The sequence below is a fragment of the Echinococcus granulosus genome, assembly GCF_000524195.1.
Source record: "Echinococcus granulosus chromosome Unknown EG_S00150, whole genome shotgun sequence".
NCBI classification, from domain to species: Eukaryota; Metazoa; Platyhelminthes; class Cestoda; order Cyclophyllidea; family Taeniidae; genus Echinococcus; species Echinococcus granulosus.
Window position 1 is genome coordinate 44,354 of NW_020170530.1, and position 14,293 is coordinate 58,646.

Sequence of the window (14,293 nt, forward strand, 5' to 3'; positions counted from 1 at the left end):
AGCCCATACCACAGGTATTCCAAGTCGGGTTACCACACCTGAGAAGTAACAAGGGAACAAAGTGGAACAGAGCGATTTATTGAGAGGATAAGTGAAGGATAGGAAAAATGGGAAGAAGAAGCAGGGTAAGGAGTTAGTCTTCTCCCGCAAAGACCTCCTTAATTCGACGAATAAATTTAACACGGATTTCGGTGTGTTTGTCGCCACGAAGTTGATCGAGAACAATTCTTGCATCAACCTCTAATTGCATCTTTAAAAAAAATTGAACACTGAACAAGAGAGTAACTAGAAGGAAGTTGAAACGAACAAACATACGCTGTGCAAAGCACCGCGAATTGCACCAGCAAGAACGTTACAGTAGAGAAGCTTTGGGTGTTCAGAAGGGAGATCGACAAACTCCGTGAGAGGATTCGAATCCAGAAGGAGCGAAAATTCGTCTCCAGCGGAGCTAAATTTGCTCACAGAGGGAGAAATTCCAAGGAAGTGCTTAAACCCGTTTACTAGTTGGTTGGCAGTTTCTCTGAAATCTGCGCATCTACCCGGGTTGCCCTTGGCGACAAAGTCTTCGGCCAACTTCTGACCAATATTGAAGCCACTGGAAATAAAGAGGATGAGAGAAAAACCAACATATTATCCAGCTGTTCATTTATCGCATCATCCGATTCGAAATCCTTAACTATTTGAGCTACCAGAGAGCCATACGTGAGGGTAAATAGCTCGGTGTTCTAAAAAAGAAACGGATTGCGACACTTTAAACTAGCACTCAGCAAGATTAAATAATGATGCATAAAACGAGTCTTATGGAGATTCACCAAATTTGATAAGCACAAGCATTGGTAGCAAAGTAGCTCTCATACCATCCGAACTGGCTCAGGAGCCTTCGCCTGCTGACGAGACATCACGGAGGCCTTCAGGTCAGCGCGCGTAGGCTAAATTCCACAACTCCACAGTCGGCTTATGGCAGCCAAAAGTAGGCCTTAGCTTATACAGGCTCGATGTCAAAATGTCCTAGACACAATCAGCAAGAATTGTTATCGTATTTTCTTGCAAAAGTCATGTAAGTTATTGAATAATTCTAATCATGAATATTTTGGTAACTATTGTAAGAATTTAGTGCTCTTTGCTGCTCGGTTTTTCATTGGTCTGAACTCCGTCGTTTGCCTGTCGCATGTGCTTACGATGAATGGTGAGTACTATGGGGAATTGTATAAAAATGTGTGTTTTCTTTTTTTCGTTTAACCCTAAAGTTGGTGCATAATAGTCTATGGAGACACCTATTTACTACCTTTACATGAATGTAAACATGCGGTATGTTTTTTTGTGCTAATACACATTTGTAATTGCTTTAGGGCAAAAATGAATCCACTTTTCGGCGCTTTTCTGCCTTTAGCTTAACAGCTTAGAGTTTAGTTAAGTTCACCAGACTGGTTCGTTGCTTTGCTTAGTGGTCAGGGCACTGAACACTTTACATCCCAACTTCTTTCCCTCAATAACCGCTCTTGTACAATCAACCTAAACATTTGTTTGCCAAGAGCTTTCCTTGTGCATTTAGAGGCTCTTTTGGAACTCCGCGAGATTCGTGAGAACAACCTACGTAAAAGTGCGACAGTTGTGCGTCTATGGGTTTCTGATGTCGAACCAAAAATCTACAGACTTGGTCACGAAAGTTGGTTTAGAATGCTTCTCATTGGGGCTTCGTTCTTCTGAAACTATTTATCGGTTGTTCATTTTAGAATGGGTAATTTTGGAACAAGTCCTAATCGCCGCTTTAGACGTCGGCAATTTGGATCTTGCACAGGTGATTTTTTTCAGTAATTACAATAAAATTTGTTTCCAAAGGCTAACCTTGGGTAAAAGTATTCCATTGACCATTATTTATTATCTTGATATTTCGGTTTATTTTTTCGTGCATTGTTGTGCAGGTTTGTCTGAATCACCTACGAAAGCGTTTTCCAGAGAGTTCCCGCGTTAAACGTCTCTACGGAATGTACTTAGAGGCTTCGAATAAGTAAGTCAACAACTATATTTGCTCCTTCAACGGCTTCCATCCCTGTTACACCAATTTTAGAATCGATGACGCCCGCAATATCTACAAACAAATCCTCGACAAAGAAACAACGGATGTTGTAGGTCTTTATTTAGTTTTTGTAATATGACCTCTTAGCTGCTTACGGATCAGTTGATTTAGCCTATCTTAGGGGGCTGAATGACCGTTCAGACTTTTTTGCAATTTTAGATTGCTCGCAAGCGTCTGATCACGATTTTCAAGGCTCAAGGTTGTATTAACAACGCAATTGATGAGTTAAACAAATATCTCAAGATGTGCGTTCTTACTAATAGCGCATGAGTTTTGCACCACTAATAAGGTCATTTAATATCCATGTTTTGTTAAATCTTCATGTAGTATCATCGACATCACTTCACACTGCTTTGGTCCGATATTTTAGATTCATGGCTGATGTGGAGGCGTGGGGTGAGCTGAGTGATTTGTACCTAGCCCAGGGGGACTATAAGCACGCTGCATTTTGTATGGAAGAGGTGATTCTTGCTAATCCCCACAATCACCTGCTTCACGAACGCCTTGCTGAGGTACGTTACTCTTTAGTGAATGATGATTGTGTGACTGTGGGTTCAGCTAGACTGAAACCATTTCGGAGGGACCTGTCCCTTATAATAGATCATTTTTAGGGATAATTATGTGAACTATATGTGCATTCTTCCTCCCCATTTGGTATTTTTCTTCCAATCCAAGATTAAGTACTCCGAAGGGGGCGTTGAAAATCTGGAATTAGCACGAGCCTACTTCGCTCAAGCCTGCCGAATTAATCCATTGAACATCCGAGCTCTCTACGGTTTGATTCTGGTGAGCTCTATCCGATTGAATTGGAGCAATCCATCATTGATTAGTTGGCTAGTTTTTCACGCAGATGGAAATGTTTTGTTACTGGCAGTTTTTATTATTGACCTGACGTACTTCGCTTTTGATACCACTATTTTTCTGACAGAGTAAAACTTCAATTGTTGATTAGATCTTGGTCCCCCTCCCTTCTATTCTTCCTTGTCTACTCCTAATCGAAGTCATTGAATTGCATCTCTGAGCATTGTTACCATTAACTCTTAAAATGCATAACACGAATATAAATTTGCCCCATTGTTTGGTTTGTTTTGCGGCTTTGAAAACTAATCCATTGAAAGTTTGGCTCGATCATATATCGTGGTGGGGATTATGTTTGCTTCGTAATTCATGAATCGAAGCGAAGGCGGATTTAGGAGACTTCCAAATTCACGTATCAACCGATTTTCTGTTTCCTAACGCCTTCTTTGTCATATCTGACGTGTCGATATTGGCCCTCTTGACCTCTTCTCAGTTAGGGTTATAAATCCGACTTTTTGATGATAGACTAAGTGTTCCTTTTTTGCATTCCCCTGCTAAACTGTATCTCAATTCACTGCAATAAGAAAATAACCCTCTCAGGCTCTCCTTTCTCCTACTTAAATTACGGATTTTCCATGGCTGTATGGTTCGACGTTTTACGAGCGATGTTGGGTTGTGTTTTTCACTGTTTTTGATTCACTTGGGATATTACGGTTGTGGTTTTGCTCTTACTCATCCCCGGTACTGATGGTAGCTAGGGAAATTCGTTCGCATTCCTCCCGTCCAACTTTTGAAAGCGCGAAAACCCTAGGGAAAATTTTTTCGTGGCCCTTTGCTAGTCTAGACGTCACCTTTGTTCTGGATTAGATGAATGCAAGTGTACAGATTAAATGCCACTCACTGGGTTTTACGATTTTTGTCGTCCATCCCACCCTTTTCTATCATTCCGGCTTTTAGGGCAATCATATAGTTCCCTGTACTTGTGTAGGTAACTTCAACTTTTTGTCCTTTCAAGGCCGCCTCAAGCCTCTCTGGCAAGTTGACGGAAAAGACTCTAGCTGCCTTGCTTGAGGAGAGCAGCAACGCTGCCGTATCGCATCAGTACAGCCTACCGCCGCCAAATGCGGTCGCTCGTGTTGGAGGGGGTGGTAGCGGTGGTGGTAGTTTCGACAGCAAACGCGAGAACCATCAGCTCATCATATGGGCCGTTGGGAAGTTGAAAAAAATCTACTTGGTAGGGATTTTCCATGTTGAGATATTTTTCTTAACACTTTCAAAACCCTTCTTAGACTTCGGTTTTGTCTTTCGTTATCAGTTTTGTAATTCTATTTAAGAGTTGATGCATGTTTACCTGAGTTGTTACTTCACTGTCACTTGCTCTTGAACAATTGTCTAATTCAAGGACGCCGGTATGGTTGCTCCAGTAGCACTTGCTAATGTGATCAAAGCGAAGGTGGGCACTACATCACGTGAGACTCCCGCATTGCCTTTATCGTCGTCTCGTCTAAGAGGCGACTACGCAGCCCTTCCTGAAATGTTTGAATGTCTCTCTACGTCTCTGGAGGAGTCTCCGCGTCAACACAAGAAATGACGCAGCACTTTTAAACTCTCTTGTTTTGAAACAATCTGGGTGCTCTTTCATCTGCCACTCCTTTCACCCTCTCTGCTAGTGCTTTTAATCCTTTTCTGGGGTGTGAATAGATGGTGTTAGCAGTGCGTTGTTTTGTGTCTGTGTCGCAGTAGACGCCTCTGCTCCCGGTCTTTTTTCTCGTCAGGTGGATAGCTTGAACAAGGCGATGGGTCGTTGTATGTCAGTTGTACGATGACTTGGCCAATGAAGGTAGCTGCCTGTCCATGGATGTGTTGAAGAGTTTGGGTATTTTGTCTGTGGTTTCGCAGTTGCTTCAGTCTGCACTGGTTGTATTCCGCTTTGAGGGACGACCTTTGGACTGTGCTAGTCACCCTCCAGTTTTTCTGTAGTTTATTAGTATTTGTTCTTCGTACTACTTTTGATCATTATAACCTCAACAAACACTTAGAGCGCTACAGCATAGTCTTACATCTGCGATCTAGTTAAGTGGTGGGAGCGCTGTGGAACCTCACCTATGAGAAATAAGTTGTAAAGTGCGATTTCGGTGAATATGGCGTCAGGATCACAACTTCAAAAGGTCTGCAAGAGCCTTAGTGTTTGGTGTAATGCTTCACTGAGTTGTTTGAGTGTGTTTCGGTTCCGTGGGCACTTACGTCGTGGTCTTTGTACTTCCGCTGATCGGCATAGCCTCTGACCCATGCCGATAGTCCCTTCAGCCCTTCTGTACGGTGGTAGCACACTTTCTGTCGTAGTATTATGGCTTATTTCGTCTCCAGGACGGATTGGGAAGCTATATCGGTGGCAGCCGAAACTGAACCCGATTTCTATTACCAAAGGCCATACATTATTATGAGGGAAGAAGTGTATGTTCTGCAGATGGGAGAGTCTGTAGCGAAACCCAATGGAAGGGTTGGAAATGATGTCTACATTTGGTATCTTCCCTAGTCCCTTACTCTGCAGGAATAATGTTAACAAGTGAAGCAACACTAGCCTTGAGCTGTCCTGGGAAGTTCGTTACGGAGCTGTATACGGTACTTGCGTGAAGGTGTCAATAAGGTGAACAAGCGATACCTTCTCCATCTCATTACTAGCTGAATGGGACACAGAGAGATATGGCATGGCTGAGCAGCGCTGAATTGAGAACGTACTGACGAGGGGGAATTGATGCAAAGGCTTCCCTTCATGAAAATACAAAAAAACCCATCCCTTATTGAATGACTGCTTTGAGGCCAGTGTCCTCACAACTGGAGACGGACAAACGCAATGGACTGGACATCCCCCCTTCCCCAACACGATACCAAAAGGAATGTAACTCCAAATCCAGTTGAATTGCCAAGAGGTATCAGTGGCATTGCGGTCGAGTATCCTCACACTTGGAAGCAAATACGGTGGCTGGCGCGGTTGGACCGTAGATGGTTCTTCACGGCACTTATTACCTTGTTATTACCGATATTGGAAACTAGCGTTGTTCAAAAGGGGAAGGGGGTGCACTGAACCCTTTATTTTGGCCTAACGGGCGCCTATATTTCGTCCTTTGTACTTCTGCCGGGTGGCGTGGGCTCTAGATCACGCCAGAGGCCCCTTCACCCTTCTGTTCTTCTTCAAGGCATTATTATGCTCTGGTATTAAGACCTCTTTTGTCCTAATTAAAGACTTGAAAAGCTGCATTTTGTAGTTATTAATTTACTCTATCTCATGAAATTTTATTTTGGCAGAATTGATGTTCGCCAGTATTAGGCATACTGTTTTCCTGAAGGACGATATTACGAAAAGTGTGATTCATTAAAACCGTGAAAGGCATTTAAAATAGTAGGGGTGCTTAGGCTTTCATAAGTAAGTACTTCTTTTGAAGCCTTATAGTGAAAATAGTAAAAACAGAATAAAGTGTTATCAGTGCTGAATATCCAACTGCCTTCCACCTACAAAAACTATCGAAGGGTTTTTTAACAAACCACATAGTTGCCACGAGTTTTCAAGACCTACTACGTGTTCGTTGCAGGCTGTGCTGCCGTATTTTAAGTAGTAATATATATGCAAATGATCAAACAAATAATAAAAGATGTTAATAATAAATAATAACCTATAGTTTTAAATCGCCTCGTTGCCCGTGCACTAAGCAAAACTGTGTTCGGCCGGCAGCCCGTGTTCATGATGTGAGTATTCATCACTTCAAGTTCGTACCTCGTAATAATAATATTACCACTAAAGCAACTATTTTTTAAGTGTTTCTGTCATCTGCTTCGAGAAAAATGCGGTAAAATGTTATTTTGCTAATATTTTGCATCATTTATTTAGTTGCGATGTCAAATCCTCATGTGGCCTTTTCGTATCTTACGCTCGCATTGATAACTTGGGTGCTTATACTTTCTGCCTCAATCCACAAAATTGAAGAAGGGCACGTTGGTGTCTATTATCGTGGCGGCGCCCTGTTAAAAGAGACAAGTCCACCTGGCTTTCATCTCATGATTCCACTCATTACCACCTTTAAGGCTGTTCAGGTATAGTTTATGGCTTTATTATACCTATATTCTATTCGTCACCACTTACTGTTGTTGAAGTACGCATCTCTTGGGAAATACTTTTGATGATTTGTAATTTATTTACTTGCTGTACTTCTACTTTGTTTTTGTATCTCTTGGTTCATTGATCGATCTTCTGGTATACCATATCAGTTCATTAGTGACTTTACTGGCCGCTGTTAGCAAAAGTGGTTGAAACTTCCATTGGAACTCCGCAATGGCATTGTTTTATTTTGACGCATTTTATTTAGACCACTCTTCAAACTGATGAGGTCAAAAACGTACCCTGTGGAACGAGGTTTGTTTTTGCTTTCATAACTCTTGCCCTGGTTTAAGTGGTGGTGTTGTAATCTACTTTGACAGAATTGAGGTGGTTAATTTGCTTTCAGCGGAAAGCGGTACGCTGGTTAAAAATTCCTAATTGTTGTCTAACATACCATGGTCTGATGTTTTTTGACTACCGAATTGCATTTTAAAGCCTACGAAATAGTGAAGAACTACAGTGCTGAATATGATAAAACTCTAATCTACAACAAGGTTCATCACGAGCTGAACCAGTTTTGCAGCAGTCACACCCTTCAGGAGGTGTATATCGACCTCTTTGGTGAGTTGCTGTGATGCGAATTCGCATAATTTTTGAAAAAGAACAGTAGAATTGTATAGCATTGCCGTTTTATCTAGCTTAGTAGCCCTCTCATGGGAGTACTTATGAGTTGTTATTCATAATAATCCATAACATTACTATACATAGTTTGATTTTGCGAAATCTGGCAATTGCATTTATTTTTACGAAAATGGTGATAGCTTGCGGAATCTTATCTTACAAGTGAATTATTTGAAATCTGGCAAGGACACACTATCAACTGAACACCTATTTTTTGACATATTTGACCGATAAGAATGGTTCAAAAGGTTATGTTGTCTCCACATCTTGTGGAGCAATATTTAGGTGGATCGATTTATTCGCCGTTTGTCAAAATTAATATTAGATAATAAGCTTATTTTTCTCCCACTGGTTTCAATGAACTTGTACATTTGCATCTATTTTTCGGGTTACGAAAGCTGTTGTGGTTGACGTGAGGAAGTTCATTTATTCACTTTCAATGGTTTGATGGACGCCGTCGTCTTGGTATGATAAAATTAAAGCGTTGGAGGGTTGGGAACTCAAACAACATCATTGGAGTCTTGGACTGATTGTGCTCAGGTCTCAGCTTGATAGATTAGATGCTTATATAAGTACCCATTGCAATGTTAACAATGAATAAATGTGCAATTTGAGGCCCTTGCTCAGTGTCTGACTAGAAGGCTGAGATATTTTTGCACTCTTAGATAACGCTCGGGTAAAAAAATAGAGTAGGAGGCTGTCAAACGCATCACTTCCTTATCATTAATTCTGAAATTAGAAGGGATGTTCTCTTCACTCGAGATATGGCCTAACAACGGATTGAAAACGGGACTCTTATAGACTTCGCATCGCCTCGCGCGTCAATTCACTAAAAGCCACAATTACTAGTTAAGCAGGCTTTCTTTCGGAGTCGCACCGGTTTCACTGCCGATCAGGCCACTAAATTGTGAATTTCCGAATCGAAGGCAAGTACTTCCGTTGATAGTGGTGTAAACTACCTCCTCTATATTTCCCCATTTCCTCTTTAATCCGCATAGACCAGATTGACGAAAACCTAAAGAAAGCACTTCAGGAGGATCTCAACGTGATGGCGCCTGGCCTCTTCATTCAGGCGGTGCGTGTAACCAAACCCAAGATCCCCGAGAACATCCGACGCAACTACGAGTCCATGGAGGCTGAGAAGACGAAGCTACTGATCGCCGAGCAGCGCCAGCGTGTTGTAGAGAAGGAAGCCGAAACAGAGCGTCGAAGAGCTGTCATTGGTGCGTAAGGATTTTCTATGTCAAATCAATTCATCGCAATTCATTTGACAGAATATGCGCTTTTTGCTTCGCGATTTTTTTGCTTTTCTTGACTAATGTAAGTATGTTGAGGTAGTTCTAGTTATCGGCAGGAATGCTGAGCTTAGTGCGGTTTTAATCATCATCACTTGCCTTTCTTTAACATTTAAGCGCTTGATTTACCCCCAAAATTTCCCTTCTTTCACAATTTTCAGTTATCCTTGCTTACATTTTGCAGCATGGCTTTTCCGATTATAGAACATGAAATTCTCTGTTTCTTTTTACGAACTATTGCCTTTAATTTATTGATGGCATCTTTTATCGTTTCACGAATTTTTTTGACCTGACCCATGGCGAAAACGTTCGAGGGACGAACGGGCGGTGCGAAAATGGCAGAAAACGATTTTAACTACGTGTCAGATTTTTTTCACTGCTTGAGAGTTGCGGTACAAGGTAGTCTGCTGAGCTTGTTAAATGACGGGCAGCTTCCAATTCATGTTTCTATTACTTGAGTGAGGGTTGTTTCTTAAGGCTCGTTTTGTCTTTCCTCAAATGACCAAAATAGACTGCTTTGATGTATCCTCTTTTGACTTGCCGTCTGGTTACTTCCGGTTGACATTCGTTCACTGTTATCGATTGACAAGTTCTTGTGAAGTCAGAGTAGAGGATGCTAGTGATGGACGACCAAACCAACTCCAACAGTATCTTTTCGTCAGACTGCATTTGGAGCTCTAGTTCTACTTAACCTTTCGCCGAACAATTGCCATGGTCGTGAAACGTTTATCCTAGTGCATTATAGGTAACAAATGGTCTATGTCGTGAGGGCGTTGAATGCCAAACCTTGTTTCTCAGTGCTAGTTTAATGCATACAAAAAACGTCCATTTCGTTTAGCATTGCTGAAACAATTAACTAGTTCAATATCTGCTGACTCCAAGAGGCACAGGTTTTAAATTATGTTCGCTTGCACCATAACCTGGATTGGCTTATACCTATCCATTGTGACAGTGCGGGGCTCCCAAGTAGCTGACTCATTTGCAAAACAAAGTTGGCAGTCAGAAGAGAAAGCCTACTTTCCCTATTTGTTGTGCCGTCAGTAGTCCCACTGCCTTGGCTCCACAACGGAATCGCCTGTCCATTTGTACTCTCTTGACGATGGACTGCATCAGCGGTGTTCATTGTAGCGCATCTGTGTGTTTGGCTTTGCAGAATGGAGATCTCCGGCAGGACCGCGTTGTCTTCAGTTTTATTGTTTTATCATCTTCAAACTAGTCGACGTGCGCCTTTGACTGTCGTTTTTCCTAGCTTAACTCCTTTGTCGAAAACCTGCAGTAATTACCTTCCAAGAGTCCTTCAAGTGGTGTCGTTTGTCCTCAGTGAGATTACACTTAACTTGAGTTTATCCGCCTAGAGGCACCACTTGCATCGCTCTCTCATTTTGGCCGGTTCTGTGTTAACTATTTGTAAAGGAGTCCTTCCATGCTTAATATTTGTTGCATAGTCTTAATGCGTCGCAATGGGGTCTTGGTTATTTTATTAACCCCTTGAACCAGTTGCTTATCAGTTTAATGAGTACCGACGACCTCGTACAATGTGACAATCTCCAAGGCCTATTTTCAAAATGAAGATGTCTTGACAATTAGGTACATTTACTAAAAACAATAACGGAGATAGTAAAGGAAAACTTGACTCACAAGCCACGGGATTGGCGAAAAATCTGTGTAGTGAATCTTATTGGCATCTCAAAATTTGCAATTTGTGTATGATTTAGCCGCTCTCTAAGACCCGCATCTGCCACGTTGTCATCCTGTCGATATTATCGTTTGTTTACATGGACAAACTTGACTTCCGGTTTAATTTCCATCGAACGACATATGCTACTTTCTTGTACCTGTTTTGGTAGACTTTGAGGGCTATAGATTAAATTGACTGATTCTAGGATATCATTTAAGGATATTTGTCCGCAATTTTCTGTAAAATGCACAGGAATTCACGTATGTGATTAGATAATTTGTATGCAATTTAACGAAAGTAAAATTAGCATCTTCTAAGCAGAGTGTATGCTTCAAAATTCAGAAGCGGAACAGGCCGCAGAGGTGGCAGCCATTGAGTGGCGCATGCGATTGTCGGCGAAGGAGAACGAGCAAGCAATCGCTGCCATCGAGGATGGCATTCGAGCGTCAAGGGCACGTGCAGATGCAGATGCCGAGTTCTACCGAGCCTCAAGACAGGCAGAGGCCGATGCGCTGCGCTTGACACCGCGGTATTTGGAGCTAGAACGCTACCGGGCAATGGCGAATAACGCCAAGGTCTACTTTGCGTCACTCAGTGGGCAAAATCCGTTCCTCCCGTCTCCCACTGAAAGTCCTCCAGCCGCGAAGTCTAATAGTGACCCCCTCGCTGCCTTGTTTGACAATGTGAGCAGTTTGAAGAGTGTAGGCGGTGGGATGCTTGCCAATTTGCTCAACTCAGTTCTCACTTCTGATGAAGGGAGCGGATTAGTAGATGGGAGTGGAGGATTGAATGCCAGCACGATACTGAACGAGGAGGAACCGTGAATGATGCTTTTGTATCTATCTTTCGATACTCGTCTCCTCTTTTTTACAAGAAATAAAATGGTGATACACAACTTTGTTTGCCTAATGGCTTACACGGATCATCTGCTCACATTTGGTAGCCACCACTACAACCACCGCATAATGGCCTCTGGATGGGCGGTCAATATTTGGCGTCCGGTTGAAGACTCGATCAAATTCAACAGGAGGGCCTAAGCGAACTGTTGGGCTTGCTCGTGGGACGCATCGCAAGTCGAGCGACATTTCCTGTGCTGAAAACGACTTAAGGCGCGCAGGCGACGCCCTTCGTCAACGTTACTGTCAGTCCAAGTTATTTGGCCTTGCTTCAGCTCTAATGGTACCAATTGGCCGGGACTGTCGCATTTAAAGCTCCAATTTAGAAATGTAAATGGAGTCTTAAACGCGCCATTCTTATCAGGTATGCTTCTAATTCCAGCCTCGAAACAAGGTGCACCAAGGAATTGACATATTTGCCTCACGGGAAGAGCGTGGGAGAAATTTCGGAGGTATTCAGAGATCCGTCATTAAAGTAGCAAATAACTCGTATCAAATGGCACCACCTCTGCAAGATTTAATCAACTCTGACCATCCATTTTTATCAAGAAGTATTTACTAATGTTCGAACGTCTTATGTTGAATTTCAAAGGAGGTGTTTGAATCAGCCTTCATATCCACCGACATTTTGCATTAAATGATGAATTAAACCACACAGAATTAAAATGAAAAAAAAGTTACTTTATAATCTGGTATAATAAACAAGCCAGTTTTTCATGAATTCTCGATCTTCAAATTTTGACTACCTCAACTGTCCGGTCGATTTCAGAAACAAATGATCTGCTTCAGTTACCTTAATTTGGCGTCGCCTTCAGCGTGGGAGAAGTTGCATTGCCTAGAATGCCAGTATGGTTTGACAAATACACAGGAGAGCAGTGGACGTTTCACTACCTGGCCATTAAAGTTTGATTTATGTACTATTAATTGTCTGATAATGAATAGCTGTTAGGCCACGTAGCAAAAAAAAGTGGTTGGTTTACCAACGTGTTCTTCGGAGAGTAGTTCTTGGGTAAAAAGACACCATCTTTTTGCAAGCCACCTATGCTATAATTTATTATTCTTTTATATTTTGGGCAAATCGAAGCAGAATGTTAACAGCCTTTTGCCCAATCCATGAAGTGATATGTTTGTAGAGACCGTAGAATTCAAATAATGATGAAGAATCGTTCAAGATAAGGATTTGCGAATTCTACCGCATAGCGAAGTTACAATTCTAAAGGCGAAATTGTAAACAATTTAAGGAATTAGAGCTCCCCTTTACTTTACAATTTCAGGAAACTTTACAGAAATAAGTAATGAGCATATTATAACCTTGAGAACGAAAATTTTCCGTTAAAATTTGTCGGAAGCAGTTTGCAAGGAGTACCCTTGGTCACATACACGATAATATCTACTTAAAAATTGTGCTGATTTTAAATGTATTTTAAACTGAGCCTTAGTGACAAAATGAGAAAAATATGCATGAATTAACTACTCCCAAAATAACTACGAATTGAAAAAAAGCAAGACATATGAACTTTATGTTAGGCCTACTGATGAAGTTGGTAAGGTAGCGCAGTGTCCCAGTACCAAAAGTATTTACTAACTTACTTTTACTCTTTCATTTTTAAGACTTAAAAGGTGGAAAGTCGGGAGATAATTAACGCGTCTAATATTTTTGCAAAATAAATGTGCAAAACAATTCTAACAATGTTTAATTTTCTCCCATAACTTGCTTTACGGGAGAACAAATGCTAACTACTACCATTGTTATATTTCACTGACAAGAATTAACCAAATATGTGTGCGTCAAACAGACAATGAGTGGCAAAGGCCTTTCATCCGGGCGACTCACAGCTGTTGCTGCCGCAATACCTGATTTTCAACACCTGGTTATCATGCTCGAACCGCTGGGGCCGCCTCATGCGCCGCTGTTCCATAAAATCTCGCACCCGTTTGCGCGTCCGGCACCAGGAGAGCACACCTATACTACTCATTAGGATAAAATAGCCCACGACTAGGAAGAGAGCCACCGACTCCGACTGAAACAGACTCGATTGCTCGAAGGCGCCTGAGGTTGTGGGCTCTCTGGTCTCCATTTGAAAGTGGGGAGAAAACGCGATTGAATGAATGCTTCACTACACCTCCCCATGACAACGAGGACTTGCTGTGGATTGGACGAGCAAGGGAATGCAGTGCACCAATCAGTGAGAAGACGCTTAAGTTGTGGTTCATAGGCAAGCAGGTGGATCCGACGCCAAGTTTTAGTCAAATTCTTATTCGGATGAGGTGTCTTAGGCACTTTTGGATTCCTAATTAAATCTCAAGACACAAAAATCACCATACAAGGTAATTGCAGTGGAATAATATTGAAGGTCTCCTCTGGTGTCAAGGTAGCAGACCTAGAGGCGAAAAAGGGTTTTACGAATGGGAGCTAAGCAGTAAACACTATTCTCAATATCTAAAAAATACTTGTTAAATGTGAACTTATGTGTTAGGTCTTAGTTCGACTGGCATTCTATTGTTTTTCAACAGCAGAACAAGTTGCAATATGAAAGGAAGTCGTGGAACCTAATTTCCGATAGGAGTTATAATAATCCGCCATTGTAGCATCGTCGTTTCAAACAAAGAAATTTCATTTAAAAACTCACCCAAATCCATTCGCTCTTGCTGGCATACTTCTTAAGGTTTGAGGATAAACAAATGCTAATGACGACTCTTTTCATCAGAGGTAGAATATGAAATTTTTTAAACATCACCCGTCGTAGAAGGGTAGAAAGTTGGCCAATGGAAGTA

The 14,293-nt window shown here is 41.7% G+C and overlaps 4 protein-coding genes across 4 annotated transcripts; 2 read left to right on the forward strand and 2 right to left on the reverse strand. All coding sequences in view use genetic code 11, as the record gives it.

Moving 5' to 3' along the window:
* Positions 1-133: 133 nt before the first annotated feature.
* EGR_09493 (Trafficking protein particle complex subunit 3) lies at positions 134-899 on the reverse strand (the record flags this gene model as incomplete). Its single annotated transcript, XM_024498742.1, has 4 exons — positions 134-250; positions 316-595; positions 628-725; positions 858-899. The coding sequence occupies 4 exons, from the start codon at positions 897-899 to the stop codon at positions 134-136; spliced, it is 537 nt and encodes a 178-aa protein (XP_024346837.1).
* A 96-nt stretch (positions 900-995) lies between these two features.
* On the forward strand, positions 996-4,466 carry EGR_09494 (Tetratricopeptide repeat protein 35; the record flags this gene model as incomplete). Its single annotated transcript, XM_024498743.1, has 10 exons — positions 996-1,057; positions 1,446-1,666; positions 1,734-1,798; positions 1,923-2,008; positions 2,069-2,126; positions 2,237-2,322; positions 2,448-2,589; positions 2,753-2,863; positions 3,891-4,109; positions 4,278-4,466. The coding sequence occupies 10 exons, from the start codon at positions 996-998 to the stop codon at positions 4,464-4,466; spliced, it is 1,239 nt and encodes a 412-aa protein (XP_024346838.1).
* Positions 4,467-6,766: 2,300 nt separating this feature from the next.
* On the forward strand, positions 6,767-11,446 carry EGR_09495 (Erlin-1; the record flags this gene model as incomplete). The annotated part of the gene is made up of 6 exons (XM_024498744.1): positions 6,767-6,964; positions 7,237-7,283; positions 7,322-7,383; positions 7,464-7,589; positions 8,648-8,872; positions 10,965-11,446. 6 exons carry the CDS (start codon positions 6,767-6,769, stop codon positions 11,444-11,446), a joined length of 1,140 nt encoding a protein of 379 aa, XP_024346839.1.
* Positions 11,447-11,655: 209 nt separating this feature from the next.
* EGR_09496 (hypothetical protein) lies at positions 11,656-13,596 on the reverse strand (the record flags this gene model as incomplete). The annotated part of the gene is made up of 2 exons (XM_024498745.1): positions 11,656-11,761; positions 13,373-13,596. The coding sequence occupies 2 exons, from the start codon at positions 13,594-13,596 to the stop codon at positions 11,656-11,658; spliced, it is 330 nt and encodes a 109-aa protein (XP_024346840.1).
* Between the last annotated feature and the right edge of the window lie 697 nt (positions 13,597-14,293).